At 38.0% G+C, this 21,038-nt stretch overlaps 1 protein-coding gene across 1 annotated transcript; it reads right to left on the bottom strand.

The window, feature by feature from the left end:
- Positions 1 to 1,681: 1,681 nt before the first annotated feature.
- On the bottom strand, positions 1,682 to 20,073 carry LOC138833532 (membrane-spanning 4-domains subfamily A member 4A-like). Its single transcript, XM_070031807.1, has 7 exons — positions 19,994 to 20,073; positions 15,723 to 15,882; positions 14,129 to 14,266; positions 10,202 to 10,258; positions 8,623 to 8,769; positions 4,314 to 4,415; positions 1,682 to 2,237 (listed from the first exon to the last, which is right to left on the bottom strand). Exons 1-7 carry the CDS (start codon positions 20,032 to 20,034, stop codon positions 2,121 to 2,123), a joined length of 762 nt encoding a protein of 253 aa, XP_069887908.1. The 5' UTR covers positions 20,035 to 20,073; the 3' UTR covers positions 1,682 to 2,120.
- Positions 20,074 to 21,038: the final 965 nt, after the last annotated feature.

Below are 21,038 nucleotides of genomic sequence, written 5' to 3'. Positions count from 1 at the left end.
CTCTGATAACTTGTGACATTTTTCATACACTTGTCAGAAATTTGTGTATCTTATTTTGAGAAATGTCTATTCATGTTCTTTGCTCATTTTTTTTCTTTTTTAAAAAATATTTTTATTGCAAAGATACTGTACAGAGGGGTTACAGTTACATGAGTAAGGTAACAATGCTCAATAGGAAATGTTTCCTATTCCCCCCATTTTCCCCCTACTATCCCTTCCCTTCCTACTCCCCCACTCCTCCTTCCCCTACCAAGTTGTAAAGTTCTTTTCAACATGGTGTTTTGTATATCTCATTGTTACAGTGGGTCAACCTGTGTCCTTGTTTCAGTTCCTTTCCCCTCCCCAAATTAGAAAAATGCATATACAAGATACAGAGCACTGGATTTTCTGTTTGATCAACTACTATGGACTTAAGAATTGGGTATTTAAGTGAATGCAGAAAGCTGTTTGCTCATTTTTTAAAATTGTGCTCATATTTTCTATGATTAAGCTATATGTGTTTAATTATAAATTTTGGATATTAACCTTTATCCTATATGTATACCTTTTCAAATCATTTTCCCCATCCCACACATTTGCTTTTCCTTATGTCAATATATTTGCCTTTGATGTACAGAACACTTTTAGTTTGATATAATCCTGTTTAGTTAGCTAATTCATTTTGTTTTTGTAGCCTGAGCCTTTTAGATGTGATTTTCAAGAGAAAAATATTACCCAAATAAAGACCTTTTCCCCTGTGTTTTCTTCTGCAAGTTTTATTTATTTATTTTTATTTTTAAAAATGTGTTTATGTCAGTTGTGGGGCTTGAACTCAGGGCCTGGACACTGGTCCCTGAGCCTCTTTGTGCTCAATTATAGTGTTCTCCCACTTGAACCACAGTGCCACTTCCAGTTTTTTGAGTGGTTAATTGGAGATAGGAGTTTCATGGGAACTTTTTCTACCCAGGCTGGCTCCAAACTTTGATCCTCAGATCTCAGCCTCCTGAGTATTGAGGATTACAGGCATGCATCACCAGCCCCCAGCTGCAAGCTTTATTATCTCAGGATCTATGTTTATGTCTTTTATCCATGTTAAGTTGATTTTTTGCGTGTGTGATGTAAGGCAAGTGCTCAACTTTGCATGCATAAATTCATTTTTCACTGTACCATTTATTGAAGAGATTGTCCTTCCATCTCAGTGTAGCCTACTAGCATACTTATTTTGTTTTTTGTTTTTTGTTTTTTTGGTCGGTCGTGGGCCTGGGAGCTGTCCCTCAGCTCTTCAGCTCAAGGCGAGCGCTCTATCACTTGAGCTACAGCGCCACTTCTGGTTTTCTGGTGGTTTATTGGAGATAGGAGTCTCACAGTCTCTCCTGCCCGGGCTGGCTTTGAACGGTGATCCTCAGATCTCAGCCTCCTGAGTAGCTAGGATTACAGGCATGAGCCACCAGCGCCTGGCCTAGCATACTTATTTTTAAAAAATATCAGTTGTCGCTGGGAAGATGGCTCAGTGGTAGAACGCTTGCCTTGCATGCATGAGGCCCTGGGTTCGATTCCTCAGCACCACATAAGCAAAAAAAAAAAAAAAAAAAAATATATATATATATATCAGTTGTCCCTTGTCTCAGTCTGTTTGTGCTACTACAACAAATTACCTGAGACTGGATAATTTGTCAGAAATTTATTTCTCATAGTCTGAGAGGAGAGATATTGGGTTTTACAACATGAAAATCCAAGGTTAATTGCCCAGAAAGCCTCCAATTAATATTCTAAAGCAAGCATATGAGATAAATTTTGAGTTAATGCCATGTTTTGCATAATATAAATAGCACATAAATTTAATTAAGGTATAATATGGTGCAGCAAGAAACACTGGACGGGAAGGGGGGAAGTGAGAAAGACAGAGAAATTATGAGTGCAAATCCATACGGATGACGGCTCATAATTTCTAAAACTGTTGTTATTCTAATAAGGAGCTAATGCAGTGAGTTGTCAAGTTCCTGGAGAAAAAAATAGGAGAGCATGATTCCAAATTTATGCAGACACACACACACACACACACACACACACACATACACACACACGTACAAATTAGAGCTGGATTCCAGGGCTTCTGATGTGTATTTCCTGCAGTGACGTCACTAATAATTTTCTGGCACATTGTTATATAGACCTGTTGGTGGCATCACACCTTGTTCAAGAAGCGCAGGAGAAGCCGTTTCTGCCATCTTAGACTCTGGTGGCATAACTAGCACAACCTGTGAAGCCAATTAGAAACTCGTTGAGTTACTCAAATACCCTCAGCACATCCTTCTCCTACCCACAGAACTTCATCACTATCCGTGTGTAAACTTCCATCTGTGAGTTGAATCTTAAGATCAGTCAGGTAGTTTTATCAGGCTTTGATTCCTTAGAATAGCCTAGGCCTAGGCCACACATCTGGTGAGAGATCTTGTCCTGAGGTGCCCCTTGGTGGTTGCCAAGTCTTAGAGTGAATCAATCTTCCTTGTGGATGATGATGGCACCCAGTGATTCCGTGGGCAAATTAAGGTGGCATAGAATATATAGGTTTGTTCTTCCAAACCTTTGCATCATTGATGACAACAGCTGATTCCAAGTCATCATGTACGATATACACATAAAGCCCTGTAAAACCACACTGTTCTAGAATAGCAAGATTTGTCAAGAAAATAAGGAACATTCTGCTCCTTCTTTCACAAACTCATGTAACATGGAGTCGGCGAGAGGATAAAAGTAGAACCAAAGAGACTTGTGTGCCACAGCTCAAACCTCTGCTCTCTTAGGGTGGCATAGAAGAGTAGCGGAAGTAAATTTCAGTCCATAACTACTCTCGAGCAGATGCTCAGAGACTGAGATGTGAGGTTTCAGATTAGGAATATGTACTCTCAAACCAGAATGCTTCACTAATTTTGTGTTTCTTTCAATGAAGTCAAAACAGTTTGATATTTTCAGAGAAACTCCCGCCTTTAAGGTCTCCTAACTGTGAATAGGATTCATTCAATGCTTCTTGATGGGCTGGGCCTGTGGAACATGGGCTGTGATTTTTTTTTTCTGGAAGAAGTGGAAGACATTAAAGAGGCACCACAGGGCATAAATGACCACACAACAACCTCACCCTGGGATTCCATTTTATTGTTTGACTCTAGGGTGTGTAGGTGTGTGTGTGTGTGTGTGTGTGTGTGTGTGTGTGTGTGTACACGTGCTTCAGGGTGTTTGCTTCAATGATGCTAAAGTGCAGCTGTTTGGGGATTCACTGGCCACTTCTCTCTGGAACCCTCAACACAGGGAAAACACATCTGCCATCTTCACACCTGCCATCTTCTTCACAGAACCTCAGATTTGCTCACTTTTCTCATTCTTTCCCACTTCCCCCTCTTTGGTGACTTTTATAAATAGCAACTGGAAAGATCTGCTGGGGCCAGGTGGACAAGAACTCACAGAGAAGCTTAATCCATGACATTTCTCTGTAAACCAAAGTAGGTTGCTATAATGGAATAGTGGAGAAAAGAAATCTCATTCTCTGGAGCTCACTCCACTGCAGAGTGCTCTCAGAGGGGATACCTTCTGAAAGAAGAATGGGAAAGGCACATTCTCTTTAGGCATTGGGAGGATAATTCCAAGTTACCATTCCAAGATAACACAGTATTGTGGGACTGCAGGATCACATGGGTAGGGCTCCTGTGAGGTTACTGATCCGCTGATTCTGAATAAATCAAAGGGGATGTCATTCTGGGTGAATGGGACCCATTATGTGAGCCCTTCCAACGAGCTTTGAAAAACTGAGCGCCATTGGTCTTCTGTTTTCAGAGAAGTACACCGCCATGAGTTCTGCACCTGAGCGTCAATCCACTCAGTACCATGAGCAATGAGAAGAAAGAGCAGCTACTGATGAGCACAGACCCCAACCAGCTCTGAGAGTACAACCCTGTAAGGTCTCGAGCACAGACAGGCTGTACTGAGAATAATCCTGACTGAGGAATCTCAGAGGTAATAAATAGGTCTTGTGTTAAGACTCCAACATTCGGGCTGGGAAGGTGGCTCAGTGGTAGAGCGCTTGCCTTGCATGCCTGAGGCCCTGGGTTCAATTCCTCAGCACCACATAAGCAAAAAGAAAAAAGCCGGAAGTGGCGCAGTGGCTCAAGTGGTAGAGCGCTAGCCTTGAGCTGAAGAGCTGAGGGACAGCGCCCAGGCCCAGAGTTCAGGCCCCACGACCGGACCCCCAACAACAACAAAAAAAGACTCCAACATTCTTGTACTTGATTACATGCCACCAAAAAACCCCCAAACCTGTTCAAGTGAAGGTCAATACTCACCTCACTAGAGCTACAACATGAGACTTTACATCCAAATGCTGAATTGGACACAGAAATGCAGAATTCCAGCATGCTGAAAAGAAGTAGAATACCATCCATGCTCTAAAAACAAATTTATAACACAGGAATGTGAGAAACCCAAAATCACAAGTTCCAAACATTTACTACTAATTATCATGCTGACAGAGCAAGTGCACTGGTTAGGAGGCTGGAAACCATGCTTCAAATACAGCCTAATCTTGGCCAATTCTTGGCCTACAGAATGTCACCTCTTGAGATTCATTTGTCACTGGTAAAAATCATCATAGCTCTCCCGCACTCAGTCCTCTAGTATTTACTGTTATTACTGAAATAGAATTGGGACGTGCTTTTAAAAGTATGGCATTTGCAGGGAAATGAAAAGAGCTAGGAATTATTATGGTAGGTGAAATAAGTCATAACCAGAGGACCAAGAATGCATACTTCCTCTCACAGGCAGGTTCAGGGTCATATGTGTATAAAATAGAATAAGTATCGATAGGTGCACATACATACACATAAACATACATGTACACATATATATGACCAGTTGAGAGACTGTCTGTGGGATAAGGGGGAGGAGAGACATAAATTTTAATTTATTAATTTAATTTTAGGTAAAATTTAGAGATAAATTTTAATTTTTAATTTAATTTTAGGTAATACATAATAAATAGCATTTTGCATGAAAAAAGTAGAAATGGAACCATGGCGGGCTGGCTAGATAATGGTTACTGTATGCCTTCTGAGCACTAGAAATTTCAGTGGTTGACCCAATAATGCAATCCTATATGTTAGTTATTGTACACAGATGTGTACCATATATGTGTGTATGCATGTATGCATAATGTGTATATGCATGCGTGTATGTCTGTGTGTGCATACATACACATACACACATATACAAACACATATATCTCCAGTTGCTTAGTAAAGGGAGACCAGCTTGCTGATGAGTTAATGTTGTGTATTAATGTTGTGTGAGTGATCAGGTTGCTCTGAAGTCATTGAGACCTTCTAGAAAAGTGAGAGCAGAATGCAGAAGAGTCAAATGGATGATTCCACAATATTCAATTTGAAGATAAGAGTGTGATAAATTAAGGAATTAAGGCACCTACTAGAAATTAGATAAAGCAAAAAGAAATTGATTTCTATATTCCTTCTGGAATACTAAGACAGGAAAATGATATCAACATTTGTTTTTATTTTAGCCAAGTGAGAATCATTTTGAATGCTGGCTGTCCAAGCTCAAAGAAAATAAATTTTAAGGGCTGGGAAGGTGGCTCAGTGGTAGAGTGCTTGCCTTGCATGCTTGAGGCCCTGGGTTCGATTCCTCAGCACCACATAAGCAAAAACAAAAAAATCCGGAAGTGGCACTGTGACTCAAGTGGTAGAGCACTAGCCTTGAGCTGAAGAGCTGAGGGACAGCGCCCAGGCCCAGAGTTCAGGCCCCACGACCGGACCCCAAAAAAAGAAAATAAATTTTAATTCTCTACTAAATGAGTGGCATTTTAAATAGCAAACATAAAAAGGTGCTGCAACATCAAATATCAACTTAGTTGATCTTTAATTCAACCCAAAGGAAAGTTGAATTTAGGTATATCATATTTGAGAAATAGGAGCAGAACAACTATTCCTAAAATTCTTATCTGAATTGATGCCAGAGATTCCTTGATTTAAATAGTGTGCATATTTTTTCTCTCCTTGGATAAAGACAGTCTCTCTTCTGTAGAAGTCAGTAGATCAAAAGCCCAGCACATAAGTGAAACAGAGCCAGTGGACCCTGAGAAATGTATGCTCATCATTTCTTTGTATACCTATATGTCCTACAGGCTCAGTAGTATCTATATTTTAGGTATCCTTGATGTGCAGACATAATTCAGCAAACAGAACAGACAATTTCACTAGTCTACAAGCTGACTGTTTAAAAGGACAGACCAGGAGTTGGCAAAGTTACCGCAAGCGACCAGATAGTATGTATTTGTAGGTTATAGAGGTTTGTAGGTCATATAGCTTCTGATTCAAATATTCAACTTTGCTGCCCCAATAATATGAAAACAACCTCACCCAGTATGTAACTGTGTTTATAAAAATGAGCACAGGCTCTACTTCTGACAAAATAACATACATATGTGTAAGAATATCTCACAGGTAGAAGCATACAGAACATATTAGTTTAAGCCATATAAAACTTTCTGAATCAATTATATCTGATAATTGGAATTTCTTATGGTTCAGCCCAATGAGTCCAAGTTTATGATCTCTACTGGCTGCTTGCTCTTTGCTATAAAGAGCTCACCTCTCCAACCTCTTCTAATGATTGTATTCTTGTAATATATATGTGTCCCAAGAGGACAGGAGCTTCTTGAGGTCAGGGAGTTGTTCTCCTTTCTGATGTCTCCTAGAATGCCAACCCTAAGATTTTTACATAAAATTGGGCTCCTGTATGTACTGATTCAAGAGACTGATACTTTAAAACTTAGGATGTCGCTGGGCACCGGCGGCTCACATGTCATCCTAGCTACTCAGGAGGCTGAGATCTGAGAATCGCAGTTCAAAGGCAGCCCAGGCAGGAAAGTCCGTGAGACTCTTATGCCCAATTAACTACCAGAAAACCCAAAGCAATGTTGTGACTCAAGTGGTAGAGTGCTAGCCTTCAGCTGAAGAGCTGAGGGACAGAGCCCAGGCCCACAGTTCAGACCCCAAGACCAACAAAAACAAAAACAAAAAAAAAGGCTTAAGATGTCCTTGAAGGAAGGTCTTCATCTATGAGGGTTTGGGGCAGAGGGTGATTGAGTGGAGGTCCATATAGATCATTTATAAGCTTTCATATTTAAAGTTACTGCTGATATTTTCACAACTGACATAGCAGGACAGGGCCCCTATAACTATAAAGATCAAAGAACCCAGGTCCATGAAGGCTATTTGACACTGACTAATTCAAGTTTCAACCATATCATCACACTCTTAAAATCCATAAGTGAACAGATTTTCAGAAACAGAAAGCAAGTCTCTTATTCAGGATAACTGCATAGAAAAAATCCTAAGTAGAAAAGGGGTTAGAAGCAAGAAAGGTCACACTAATTCCGTGTGACCTTGGAAGTATGCTAATATTGTTTATTTGCATTCTGAGGACTGCAATTCTAACCCAAGCCAGGCAGGACAATCCATGAGACTCTCATTTCCAATTAACTATCAAAATGACTGGCAAAATTAAAATCAATTTCTCTAAAAATTATTTAAAACCTTGAGGGGAATGATTAATTTGCCAATGAATGTTTAAAAATAGAACAGAAAATATGATATAGTAACTACTAAAGAGTAAGTGTTCTCTGGTTATTAACTTCTCATCATAGAAGAACAAAGAGAAATGGAATGTGCTCCTGAGTCATAAAGGGTGGTTTTCTATATGATTTCCACTGTGGATTGTTTGGGAGAGAAGGAGAGAGGCTAAATGATGGTACATAATATCAAAATATATTATGTTTGCATGGGAAAATATAAAGAATATAAAGAATCTCACTGAAAGCCAGACACTGGTGAGTCACCCTATAATCCTGGCTACTCAGGAGGGTGAGAGCTGAGGATTGTAGTTTCAAGCCAGCACAGGCTGGAAAGTCTGAAATTCTTATCTGGAAGAAACTATCAAAAAAGCTGGAAGTGTAGCTGTGGTTCAAGTGCTAATGTGCTAGCCTTTTACAAAAGAGCTTAGAGGGACACACACATTAGATAGATAGGTAGGTAGGTAGATAGATAGATAGATAGACAGACAGACAGACAGACAGATAGATAGATAGATAGATGGTAGACAGATAGATAATTTGCAAAATACCTTGATGAAACCATCTGATACGATTATTATACATTAACCCAATGGATGATGGGAAAGTAAAACACTCTTGTGTGGAAGGGCATGTGCCAGCATAAGGAGGAAGAGCAAATGGGAAGGACAAATGAAGGCAAACATAATTGATGTACTGATTATGTATGTGTGAAAATAGAACAATGAAACCTATTAAGATTGTTCTAGGAAAGGTCAGGGGGTGGGTGAGGGACGGTGACGGGCGAGAGACTGATCAGTAGGCGTGTGTGGAAGGGTTCTAAGGAATGCTGCCTTCTACAATTAATGTATGCTAAGAAGCTGTCTTCCTTGAAAAAAGGTGGTTCTACTTCTCCATCTCTTCCAACTTCTCCAAGTGATCCAGCAGTTAGAAAAATGTACAGGGTTGTTACTCCCCACAGCTAATGCTTGCCTCCTCTATAGCCTCCCATGGAAAGAAGGAAGACTCACCATGAAAATGAATCCAGTCAAGGACTTATTTTGGGGATGCCTTTGCTGGTAAGCAGCTGACTGTATGAAGAGGCTGAAAAAGTTGATAAAGATTCCTCCTGCAGCTAACACAGAGCTGATGATGTTCATGACCAGACTGCTTTGGATCTAGAAAGGAGTAAAAGAATCCATGAACCCAGCAACATCTTCAGATATATTGATCTTTTAAAGACGTTCTATTCATCTTCTTTTAAAGATTATTTTAAAATTGTAACTACTCTTTAAGTAGTTGTACAAAGAAGCTACCAGTTAACAAGGCAGTGACTGAATACAATGCATCTTGATCAGGGACACCCCTTTCAACCTTCTTACCCACCCCACGCCACCCTTCCCCTTACTTTTCTTAATTTTCTAGGCTAGACATTGAATTCTTGATTGCATTTCCTCCTCCCCCGCTTCTCCTCTACGTTCATTTACCCCTCTCCCCTCAGCCTCACCCTATCATCTCCTGATGCTTATTTATTGGGTTTTGGCTTTATTAACAGATTTCATCCTCTCTATCTTATTTAAATAGACCCCTGGTTTGTCTCTTACAGTTTCAAGTCTAATCTCCTGCTCAAACAAAAACGTGATTTTTGTCATTCCCAAGATTAAATCCTTCAGATGGTTTTTATGGAATAAGGGTTAGACTCATGATCTCCTAGCAGAGATTTCAAAGTCCTTGACACTGTAGTTGGACATCTGTACCCATCTCTTACCACACTCTACTGCAGATATGTGAACACTCAGTGGTTTTTTAAAAATTCTACTTGCAATGAATGCGTGCTTCAACTCTTTTTGCATAATTTGTCTCTATCCTGAATGCCTTTCTGCAAATTCTCTTCTCATGGCGAAGTTTTGCAAGCTTTGTATAAGAAATAAAATTTCAAGAAGCATGAGATATTTAGTGGAGATGAAGCAATCGGTATATTTTTAATAAATGTCACTAGGGAAGACATTAGAGAAGAGGATTGGAAGGTAGATTTGGAATGGCCATTGTGATTATGAAACCAAGTTTCATGTTCACTTTTTATGCAAGAAAAACAGAAATATTATTTTTAGCTGGTGCAATATTTATTGACATCTTGGCTTTTATTTTGTTTAATCAGCTTTGGGACAGATATACTCACATGATGTGTCATAAGTTTGCTCCTTCCAAAGTAATAGATAATTTATTACAACTCATTAACACCTATTTTCATTTCATACACCTTATCATCAATTCACCAGTAAGCATATGGCATTCTAATGCTCAGTGTCATTGCCACAGACTGGGTCTCAAGCATCAAGGTTTTTTTCATTGACTCTGCTTGGTATTTTTCTACACAATTTTCCATACCTGCACAAAGTTTCTCTGAGCACAGTATTTGGCCCCAGGACAGGAACCTGTAGGAAAGCAACTTATTGCTTTCCTACAATTTTGGAAACAGAGATCCTTCTAAGTAAAGCACACAATCTCCTTGATCTCTTAAAAATTAAAAAAAATCTATTTTACATCATGGCAGAATTCATACATCATTCCTCTTGATATAAATAGAAAATAAAATGAAATACAACTCACCAGACAATTTGTGGGTTTTATTCCTGCTGAAAGTGACAAAGATCCGGAAATCAAAAACTAATAATAATGGAAAAATATCAGGTTAAAAAATCTTTAAATAATTATTTGAAAGCATAACTTACTAAAACTCACTTCAAAGAGCTAGATATGTGAAACAGATCTGTTATCTTTGTGTGTGTGTGTGTGTGTGTGTGTGTGTGTGTGTGTGTGTGTGTGTGTGTGTGTGTGTGTATGGGTGGGTGTCGGTTGTGAGGCTTAAACTCAGCCTGGGCCCTGTCCCTGAGCTCTTCAGTTCAGGCTAATGCTTTACCACTTGAACTACAGCACCACTTCTGGTTTTCAGGTGGTTAATTGGAGATAAGAGTCTCACAGACTTTCTTGCTTGGGCTGGCTTTGGACCACAATCCTCAGATCTCAGCCTCTTGAGTAGCTAGGATTACAGGCACGAACCACCAGGCCTGGCTAGATCTGTTATATTAAAGGAAACAAAAGTTAGCTAAAATAGTTTTCCTTTTCTGAGAGTAACAGAATTGTGCCATATGAACCCATGGCATAATTAGTTGAGTTATTCAAAGTATGCCTAACCACAATGATATATAATACATTGTCTGAGAGCACTGAAAGATAAACTTTTGAGCCAACATATTGTTAATCTGGTACATAGTTGAATATGGCATTTGCATGGGAAAAGAAACTAACATGGGCTTCTTAAAAGTTGTAAAGAAAATAATTCCAAAGGAAAATTTAAAGTCTTTATTCACTGATTACTGGAATATAGTAAGTTTTATTCCATCAACTTGAACATGATTTTCTGTTGAGCTAAAATGGCTCATGTTACTTGAACCAACCCACTTCTTTATACCATTGAATGCTCCAGGTTTCTTATTTTGCTTTCCAAATTTGATTTGAGTATCGCAGTGACTGAGCTAATGAAATTGTTTCAATCCATTTCTAAATTTCAAGATAGAAAGATGATTTGTGTAAATTAAACCACCCTTGGAAAAAATGATAACAGATGAAATCATCTGTCATGTGATCAGGAATAAGTCGTGAACATGTGGAGTGGTTCTTCAAATGTGCTAACTTGGGGATCATGAGAGCTCTTGAAAGCTCATGTACTAAACTTCATCCACAGCATAGTGCAATTGGGAGATGGTGAAAACATTGACAGGTCTGACTTTCCAGAATAAGACAGTGGGGCTGCACCTTTTTTCCCCTTACCTTTCTTTGAGTGTATACAGCCATGAGATACGCAGTTATACGCTGCATAATACTTTGTCATAGCCCACAACAGTGGACTCAATTGAACTAGGAATGCAAAGTTCCCAAACTGTCAGCCAAAAGAACCTTTTTGTTAATATAAGTATATTATCTTGATTGTGACAGTGATGGAAACCTGATTAATAAAAAGTCTAAATACTTTAAATATTGAAATAGTATAACTTATGAAATGAATAAAATTGAAGAAAATATCACATAATTGCTAATCGTACTAAAGTATTGATAATACATTTAATAAGCTTGAAGTTACTATTGAATTAAATTTGACTGATGAAATAAGAAGAACTGTATTTTTCATTATATAGTAGATCACTAGTCTAGGAGCATTTAGTTATTAATTTAGTTTATTAATTTAGTTATTAATAAGTTATTAAACACTAGGCTCCTCATTAATATTGATGTAAGGATGTAGACAATTACATTATATTAAACTCAGTACTTTAAACAAAATATTTCTGCATGAAAAATTTTTCAGCAAAATGGCTCCAGTAATTTTCATTTTAATATGAATATAATTCATACTGTAAACATTCAACAATATCATTAAAAACTATTACAAACATAAAATTTCAATACTGCATAAGAAAAATCATTATATCCAGAGAGTATGCAATGCACAAATAATAAATGTGTATATTTAATGTAATAAATGTGTGTATTTAATGTATTTAATGTTGTTAAAGGCAACATTGAATAAGAGAACCTTGCCATAGCAAAATGCATAAAGAAAGCAACTCAAAACAATAAAACTAGAGAGCTAAATTAAATGCATTTCTGGTGAATTGATACCTCATGAATCAAATAGGTCTCAAGAAAGTCACTTGAACCTTCTAAGACCCACACAATACTGGTGGTATTAAATCCAGTTCAACAGGCTATGGTGATTGTTTGAGAGGGAATTGAACATATAAAGCCCTTGGAAGGATATTGAAACTGCAGTATGTGTTTAGTGAAAAGCTATCACTAGAATTACTATTACTAGGTATAGAAAATTCATTGTAACTTTCAGAAGTTGATCATCATATCCTTTTCTCCCATTCTTAAAATTCTGCTGTAACAAGACAGAAGAATTAAAACTCTGGGCTGCTACTAAATATCTAAACTTGCTCACTTTCAGATTTACAGAACAATAGAAACTATGCAATACTTAAATAGGTTCTTGGTTTGAATATAGTCCAGTTTATAAATTTTATTTTCCTCTGTCAAAAACTTCATATTTTATACTTAATTTACATTCTGAATTTGCCAACTAAAGCTCTCCTATGTTTTCTCTTTCCTATTTTTGTTTGTCTTGGGATAATGTGTTAAAGGTTTAACTGTTTTAAATTTTAGACATTTAAAATTCTAATTTTAATTTTAATATACTATTTTTAAATTTATTTATTATTTTACTATTAAATTATGATTTAAAGTTTTACTTACTCCAGGTGCCAGTGGCTCACACCTGTAATCCTAGCTACTCTGGAGGCTGAAATCTGAATATTGTGGTTCAAAGCCATCGTGGACAAGAAAGGCCATGAAACTCTTTTTTTTTTTTTGTCGGTGGTGGGGCTTGAGCTCTGGGCTTGGGTGCTGTCCTTGTGCTTTTCAGCTCAAGGCAAGTGCTCTACTGCTTGAGCCACAGAGCCACTTCTGGTTTTCTGGTGGTTTATTGGAGATAAGAGTTTCACGGACTTTCCTGCCCGGGCTGGCTTTGAACCATGATCCTCAGATCTCAGATTCCTCAGTAGCTAGAATTACAGGCATGAGCCACTGGCGCCCAGCTTATGAAACTCTTATCTCCAATAAACCACCAGAAAACTGGAAGTGGTGCTGCTAGCCTTGAGCTGAAGAGCTGAGGGACAGCATTCAGGCCCAGAGTTCAAACCCCTCTCCCCCGCAATTACTTATTTTTCTATTTACCAACAAAAAATACATTATTTTTCTATTTATTATTAAAATATTCTTGTAGTTTTTTATTAAACTTTTGAAATGAAATTTATGTATTTTTCTATCACTTAAGATAATCAACCATTCATGTGTTCATAAACTCTAGTTCATCAACATTTATAGAATCTACACTATAAATGACCTGCATATTAATCTCTTCTAACTTACTAAAAACCCATTCATTTTGTTCAATCTCATGTAAGCTTAGAATGGGAAATATTCTTCCCAGGTAAAGAAGTTAATTTTAATTAGTCCAAATAACTGATAGAAAGCCTTTTAACTTTGTCCACTGTTGATTTGAGACTATGCACCTAAAACATTCATGAGTAAAGAAATAAATTAACGTAACAGATACTCTCTGCTAGCAATCTTGGGTGGGATCCTTGTACTATTAATTAACCAACTCTGGATACCATTAGCCACTGGAGAGAGTTGATATTGTCAGGGTTGAGGTCATCCTGTAGTCTATGGCTACATGCTGCTACAATATATCCTAATTAATATTACTAAATACCTATAGCTTTCTATGAGTTTTTCATGATTAAGTGCCACTTAAATGGGAGAAAATTGAATAAAGGTTTTTCTTAAACTTACTTTAAGAACGTTTCTGAAAGTTATAGAATTACATGAAACAGTGGAAAGATGATTCTATCCAAGCCAAAGATATTAGAAACAATGTTCTGATCTCACAGTTATGTCAGAAGGTATGCTACTCACCATCAGTGGCCCCCAAAATGAATAGCAGGAACAAACTGAAATGGTACTTGCTGTGTCACATAGATACATGTGAGCTGTAGCCCTCTGCATTACTGCTCCAAGGATGAGTGTTATCAGAGCAATCATAATTTGCACAACCTAGAAATGTAAAGCTAAGATTACTCATGACAAAAATGCGATCCATGCTGCCATCTATCCAATCACTAAGTGAACTCTCATTCTCCATCTTTTGATAAGTATAGATGAACTGTGAAATAGTTTCTTGTCCATTGTTTTCTCCTAAGGACTCTGAGATACCGTCACCAAAAATCACACCACTTTGGAATATCTATCATTGCCCAAGTATTTAATTCCCAACAAGGAGAAGTATCTTGAAGAGAGAAAATTAGATATAGGGAAAATTAAGAAAAAAAATCAAAGATCAAATATGGCCTTTTATTGGATTTGGGGGGGGGTCTCAGAAAAGAGTATGAAGACAGTGGCCTAAAAATATTTGACTGCTTAGCTGTATGGAATTTAAAAAGTCCCAAAGAGAATGGAAACAACTTGTGAATAGTTGTCAAATGCAGGGAACACATGCTTAGAAGGAAATGTGAAGAATTAGATGTATGCATTGGTAAGATGAAGGATTTCACCTACAGAAGCTAGAGAAACAAAAGCATATTTCATCCAAGAAGAAAAAATTAGTTCATAAATCAATGAAATTGGAAACAAGAAAACAACAAATGAAAACAAGAAAATCTAAAACTGTTTTTACTATAAAGATAAATAAAATCAATGACCTGCTAGCTAGGCTAAGATAAAAAAGAATGAGACTATCAATTATTAATATCAGTAATTATGTAGGGACATCACCTTTGACCCCATGGACATCAAAACTCAACAAAAGAATAGGAGAAACTCTTTCCAAAAGAGAGAGCCTCCATAAAACATATCACCTCTTAACTACCCAATGAGTCAAACGTCAAAATAAAAATTAACCAATCTAAATAGCCCTAATGCCATTAAGTAGAACGAATCAATCACGAATGATATTCAAATAAGAGAATGCCCCAGAACATTTCAGTGGTGAATTCCACCAACTTTTTAAAAAGTTACAATTTTCCACAATGCATCATAGTTGATGTTGAGGGCCTAGCCACACCATGATTACAAAACCAGACAGATATTACTAAAGAAAAAGAAACTTACACATAAGCATTTCTCATGCACCTAGATACTAAAATCTTCAAGGCTTGTGTGACTTGAATAATATTTCTTTTTCATAGTGAGTATATTTGTTTTTACAATATGCAAGACATACAGGAAACTTCACTAGGAAACATATAACATTTCCTTTCGGTGTTCTTATACTGAGGTTAAATATAATTATCCTGGGCTAACCACAACTTAGAAGACATCTGGAAGTGGTAAAACTGAAATATAACCAAAAAGTGTGGGGTGCAGTATAATATTACATCAAGTTTTAAATGATGAGTCTTGCAAATCAAATAGGAATGACTAGAATTCTGATGTACTCTTAGTTTAGCAGCATAGCCTCATCAGCTGTGCACTGACAATGCCATTATTCTTTCAAACATGTAAAATGACTTACCCCCAACACTTTGGGCTCTCCCTCCAAAAACCTTGCTGTTCTTTGTCTCCACAGATCTGACTCGACAGAAACAACTTTCCCAGAATTCTTTGCATCAGGAACAGCCTCCAGTGTGGTCTCTCCTGAAATATGTCTGGTTGCCATCACAGCAGAAACGGTGCTGGAATTAGAAATGCGACTTAGGGTGGAGATCTTGGAAAGGTAAGAATGGGATGAGATGGGTTAGTACAAGTTTTTCAGTATTTTTAGTTACTCTTGCATAGCTGGGACCAAAATGGCAGAACAAGTCCAAGGGGAATGATCGGTTTTATTTTTGGCTCAGGACTTCAGAACCGTCAGTCCATGTGAGAAGGTAGGTGTGACAGAACAGAGCAGCTCACCTCATGACTGACGGGAAGAGACTGACAGAACAGAAAGAGGCAAAGATAAGATGAAATCCTCCATGACTCCCCCCTCCCCCCCCCCAGTGACCAACTTCCTCTAACCAAGGCCCACCTGCCATAGTTCTACCACCTCCACCTCCCAAATCATATTTAAATGTTTAATCCATTAGTGAGTTCAGGTATTTTTTCAGTCAGGGCATTCATGATGGAATTGTCTCTAAAATGTCCTCAGAGATACACCCAGCACAGGCTTTACTAATCTCCTAGGCCTTTGTAATCCAGCCAAGTTGACCATCTTGCTTAACTGTCACACTCCTCTAAGGGCAAATTAGGTATTAGATTCCCCTCCTATGTTATAATAGCTAACTAAGGCCCTGTAAGAATGTGTGTGTACATGTGCGAGAGAAAGAGGATCTAAATACCATATGATATAAATATGTGAGAAAGTATTGAAGAGAGTAAAAGGTGGAAAGCACCGAGTCAAATCTGTTGGACTCAAAATTAGGGCAATTTCTTCAAGTTTATATATCTATTTAGATGATTTTTTTGCTATGTTCCTTTTATTGTCCTTTCCCTCAACAACAGCTATGTCCTCATCTGAAGGATCACTTTGGTAAGTTGTGAACTACAGAGAACCATCTACAATCCTATCCATGGTAATATAATTTTTTTATAGTTGCCTTTGGCCAAATCAGAGCCCAGGTACATTACAACATGGGCAAAGAGGAATCAATTCACCAGAGGATTCAAGTACAAATGCAGTAGCAACACCCACTCAAGATTTTAGTTCTTTCAAAGGGTTTCTTTCCCCTTCTGCTTCCTCCTCCTCCTCCTCCTCCTCCTCCTCCTCCTCCTCCTCCTCTTCCTCCTCCTCCTCCTCCTCCTCCTCCTCCTCCTCCTCCTCCTCCTCCTCCTCCTCCTCCTCCTCCTCCTCCTCCTCCTCCTTCTCCTTCTTCTTCGTGTTTAAAAAGCTAGGGGCTCACACCTGTAATCCTAGCTTCTCAGGAGTCTGAGATCTGAGGATCATAGTTCAAAGCCAGCCTGGCAGGAAAGGTAATGAGACCCTTATCTCCAATTAACCACCAGAAAACCAGAAGTAGGGTTGTGGCTCAAAGTGATAGAGTGCTAGACTTTAGCAAAAGAGCTCAGGGACAATGCCCAGGCCTTGAGTTCAAGCTTCACAACAAAGAAAGAAAGAAAGAAAGAAAGAAAGAAAGAAAGAAAGAAAGAAAGAAAGAAAGAAAGAAAGAAAGAAAGAAAGAAAGAAAGAAAGAAAGAAAGAAAGAAAGAAAGAAAGAAAGAAAGGAAGGAAGAAGGAAGGAAGGAAGGAAGGAAGGGAGGGAGGAAGGAAGGGAGGGAGGAAGGAAGGAAGGAAGAAAAGAAGAAGAAAGAAGGAAAGAAAGAAAGAAAGAAAGAAAGAAAGGAAGGAAGGAAGGAAGGAAGGAAGGAAGGAGGGAGGGAGGGAGAGAGGGAAGGAGGGAGGGAGGGAAGGAGAGAGGGAGGAAGAACTCAAAAGATTTTCTTAATATTTCTTGGTATTGTTTTGGATCTTGGCTTGTTTGTTTGGTTAGTTGATATTCTGGTGTGTGTGTGACAGTCTTGATCTGTCTTAAACTCAGGGCCTGGGCCCTGTCTTAGCTTTTGTGCTCAAGGCTAGCGCTCTACTATTTGAGCCACAGCTCCACTTGGCCTCTTGCTGGTTAATTGGAGGTAAGAGTCTCACAGGCTTTCCTGTCCAGTCTGGCTTAGAACTTCAGTCCTCAGATCCCAGCCTCCTGAGTAGCTAGGATGACATGTGTGAGCCACTGGTGCTTGGCCTTTGGCCTTTGTTTTTAAATGGATCCACACATTGTTAATTGATTTGGACTCCACGTAATTCATCCATGTACTTCATGAGAAACTTTTCTGGGATGACTATAAGTTTCAGTGCTAAAACATGATGAAGCGTGTTGGTTTCTAAGGAAAAACCAGAGTTAATTTCTACCATTTCAATGCGGAAGGAAAACAAATCTTCTGTTTGTATTGTGGGTTTTTTTTTTAATGAAAGTATTCATAAAGCCTTCTACCTGAATATTTAAAGTTAAATGATTTGGAAATATATTCTCTTATGTTTCTAAGGGAAATTCAAACAAATAATAAATACCACAGAGATTACAATCTAAAGAGCACAAGAAGATTCTGGTTTGGAAGCTGAAATCTCAATGTCTTTGTAGTTGCTGAGCTTAAGCAATGTGACCCTTGAGTTTACAGATTTAAAATCTGCTTCTGTAAGATGAAGCATGCACTCTTTTCAAGAAATGAAACAATGCTAGCCCAGAAATGCCTATCTACTGAAAGAAAGGGGTGAAATTGTTATGAGTCACAATGATTTGAGAAAAGAGTTGGTTGGCAGAAAGCCGTAAGAACAGAAGGTTGGTGTCATATTCATTCAACAGCACATTTGCTCTCCAAAATGTCATTTCTTATAGGCTGAATTGTTTAAACTGTTTTTTTTTTGCTAGTCCAGGGGCTTGAACTCAGGGCCTGGATACTGTCCCTGAGCTTCTGTTGCTCAGGACTAGCACTCTACCACTTGAGCCACAGCACCACTTCCAGGTTTTTCTGTGTATGTGGTACTGAGGAATTGAACCCAGGGCTTCATGCATGGTAGGCAAGCACTCTATCACTGAGCCACATACCCTGTCCCCTTAGATTTTCATATTTTGGATCTTTGGTCAAACATTTGTTCTTAGAGTTCTTAGAGCCAGATTTAGCATCATATGACATTGCCTTTACTCTAGATAATCATATCTTGTCCTCTTAAAAGTGTCTTACTTTTGTGAATCACAAAATATGGTTTTATAAACAAACCTATCTAGATGGATGATAACAATGAAGATAAATTGATAATAGATAGAAAGATACATAGCTTTATTTCTGCTACATTTTTAATATGGATATAGATGGGTATCTATCATTAGTATATAAGCAGAATATAATAATATATAATATAGTAGGAGCTTGCAAGTTATAATTGTTGCATTTGTTTGGAATGATAGCTTCAGTTTAAATCGTTCTCCTATATTATGATAGCCTGGAAATTTAGAGACAGAAACTACAACACTCTCATACAGCTTTGACCTTTAGGAAATTTCTCTTATCTCCATCCTCTGTAGCAAGATCTGCTTCTCAAATACCCCACAGCTCTATTTAAAGGTTCCCTCAACCCACCCAAAGCAGAAAACCAATGTGTGCCATGCGATCTGGCTTTGTCTTTTTTCCCATTCCACTCCTAGAAATCCTACATCCAGTGTATCTCTGTGTGTGTGTGTGTGTGTGTGTGTGTGTGTGTGTGTGTGTGCATATGTATACACATACATATATATTCCTATATCCAGTCTATATATGTATTATAATATATTCCTACATCCAGTATATATGTGTGTATAATACTACATCCAGTATATATATACATACATATATTCCTACAACCAGTATATATATATATATATATATATATATATATATTCCTACATCCAGTATACATAAGTATATATATATATATATATATTCCTATATGTATTCCAGTATATAAGTATATATAAATATATATTCCTATGCTCAGCATATTCCTACCTCCAGTGTATATATGTTTACATACATATTCCTACACCCAAGATATATGTTTCTGCACTCAGTATATTTATATATAAGGATATATATATTCCTATACCCAGCATACATATGTTCCTGTATTCAGTATACATACATATATATGTATATATATATTCCTACACCCAGTGTATATGTACATATATATTCCTATACCCAGCATATATTTTGTCCTGCATCCAGTATATATGTATAAAACTTTGTCCCATAGCCCATGAAGCAAGTTCGTGAACCTACCTGCTTTCGCCTGTTAATGTTGGGCAAAGCTCTGGGGACATCCATCAAGTTCACCGCACAGCTCCCTCTGTGGTCTGAGGGGTGTGGGGGAATTTGTGAGACACACTGCTTGTGTGGAGAATTTATGAGATACACTGCTACTTCCTTTTTTATGTCAGAAGTTTGTTGATTTTGTCCCCTGAGCATGGGTGTATACCTATTGTGAATTTTCTTGCACACAGTGGTCGCCACTCAAATTGATTAAAATGATACTAATGGCATTACTGTTGATGTCAGTGTGAGGGTTCACTCTGTGCCAGACTCTGTCAAAGATCTGAACATCCACAGACTAATCCAATGGTGTTTGAAGCCTCTTAAAAAATCTCATTTTCAAAAGGTTACACATTTCTATGTTACAATGCCCACATTTTCCTAGATAACTGCCTATACAGAACTTAAATATGTATTTACAGGCCTGTAATACTAGATAGTCAGGAGGCTGAGCTCTGAGGATTGTAGATCAAAGTCAACTCCAGGGCAGGAAGGTCTGTGAGACTCTTATCTCCAGTTAACTACCAAAAGTCTGAAAGTAGAGCTGTGGTTCAAGTGTAGAGCATTAACCTTGAGCAAAAAAGCTCAGACGGAGCCTAGATCCTTCATCATGTCTCAAGACCAGTACACACACACACACACACACACACACACACACACACACACATTATTTACATGTAATTCCACAATTAGAGATTTGTCATAAATATCTATGAAATGGCAATAAGTTGATTGCACACCATGACTGAATGTATCAATTTGATAATCACCTGGTTTCATAGGAAGAGCCAGGTCTTTTTCTAAGATAAAATCAATTGCTGCCATTTGTTGCATGATCTTGCTGCATTCCTCAATGACAAAATGCACAGTCCTAGCCTTGCATGAAAGAACATATTGGCCCATTTTCTATTGTTATCACAAAATGTTTGGTACTGTGCCATTTGCAGAGAAAAGGTTAGTTCATGATATTGGAAATTCAAGAGCATGCCCACAGAATTCGCTGGGTTTAATGAGG

The sequence above is a fragment of the Dipodomys merriami genome, unplaced genomic scaffold (genome assembly GCF_024711535.1).
Source record: "Dipodomys merriami isolate MVZ:Mamm:240054 unplaced genomic scaffold, mDipMer1.0.p SCAF_21, whole genome shotgun sequence".
Taxonomy (NCBI): Eukaryota; Metazoa; Chordata; class Mammalia; order Rodentia; family Heteromyidae; genus Dipodomys; species Dipodomys merriami.
This window is presented reverse-complemented; position numbering and strand designations above follow the sequence as displayed.

What these genes read in the sequence shown, in the direction of transcription:
- LOC138833532 (XM_070031807.1), bottom strand. Translation starts at nt 20,034, where the DNA reads ATGTCCCCAGAGCTTTGCCCAACATTAACAGGCGAAAGCAG. An exon ending in ACATTAACAGGCGAAAGCAG is followed by an intron (nt 15,883 to 19,993) that starts GTAGGTTCACGA and finishes TTCTAATTCCAG; the next exon opens with CACCGTTTCTGCTGTGATGG. An exon ending in GAGAGCCCAAAGTGTTGGGG is followed by an intron (nt 14,267 to 15,722) that starts GTAAGTCATTTT and finishes TTACATTTCTAG; the next exon opens with GTTGTGCAAATTATGATTGC.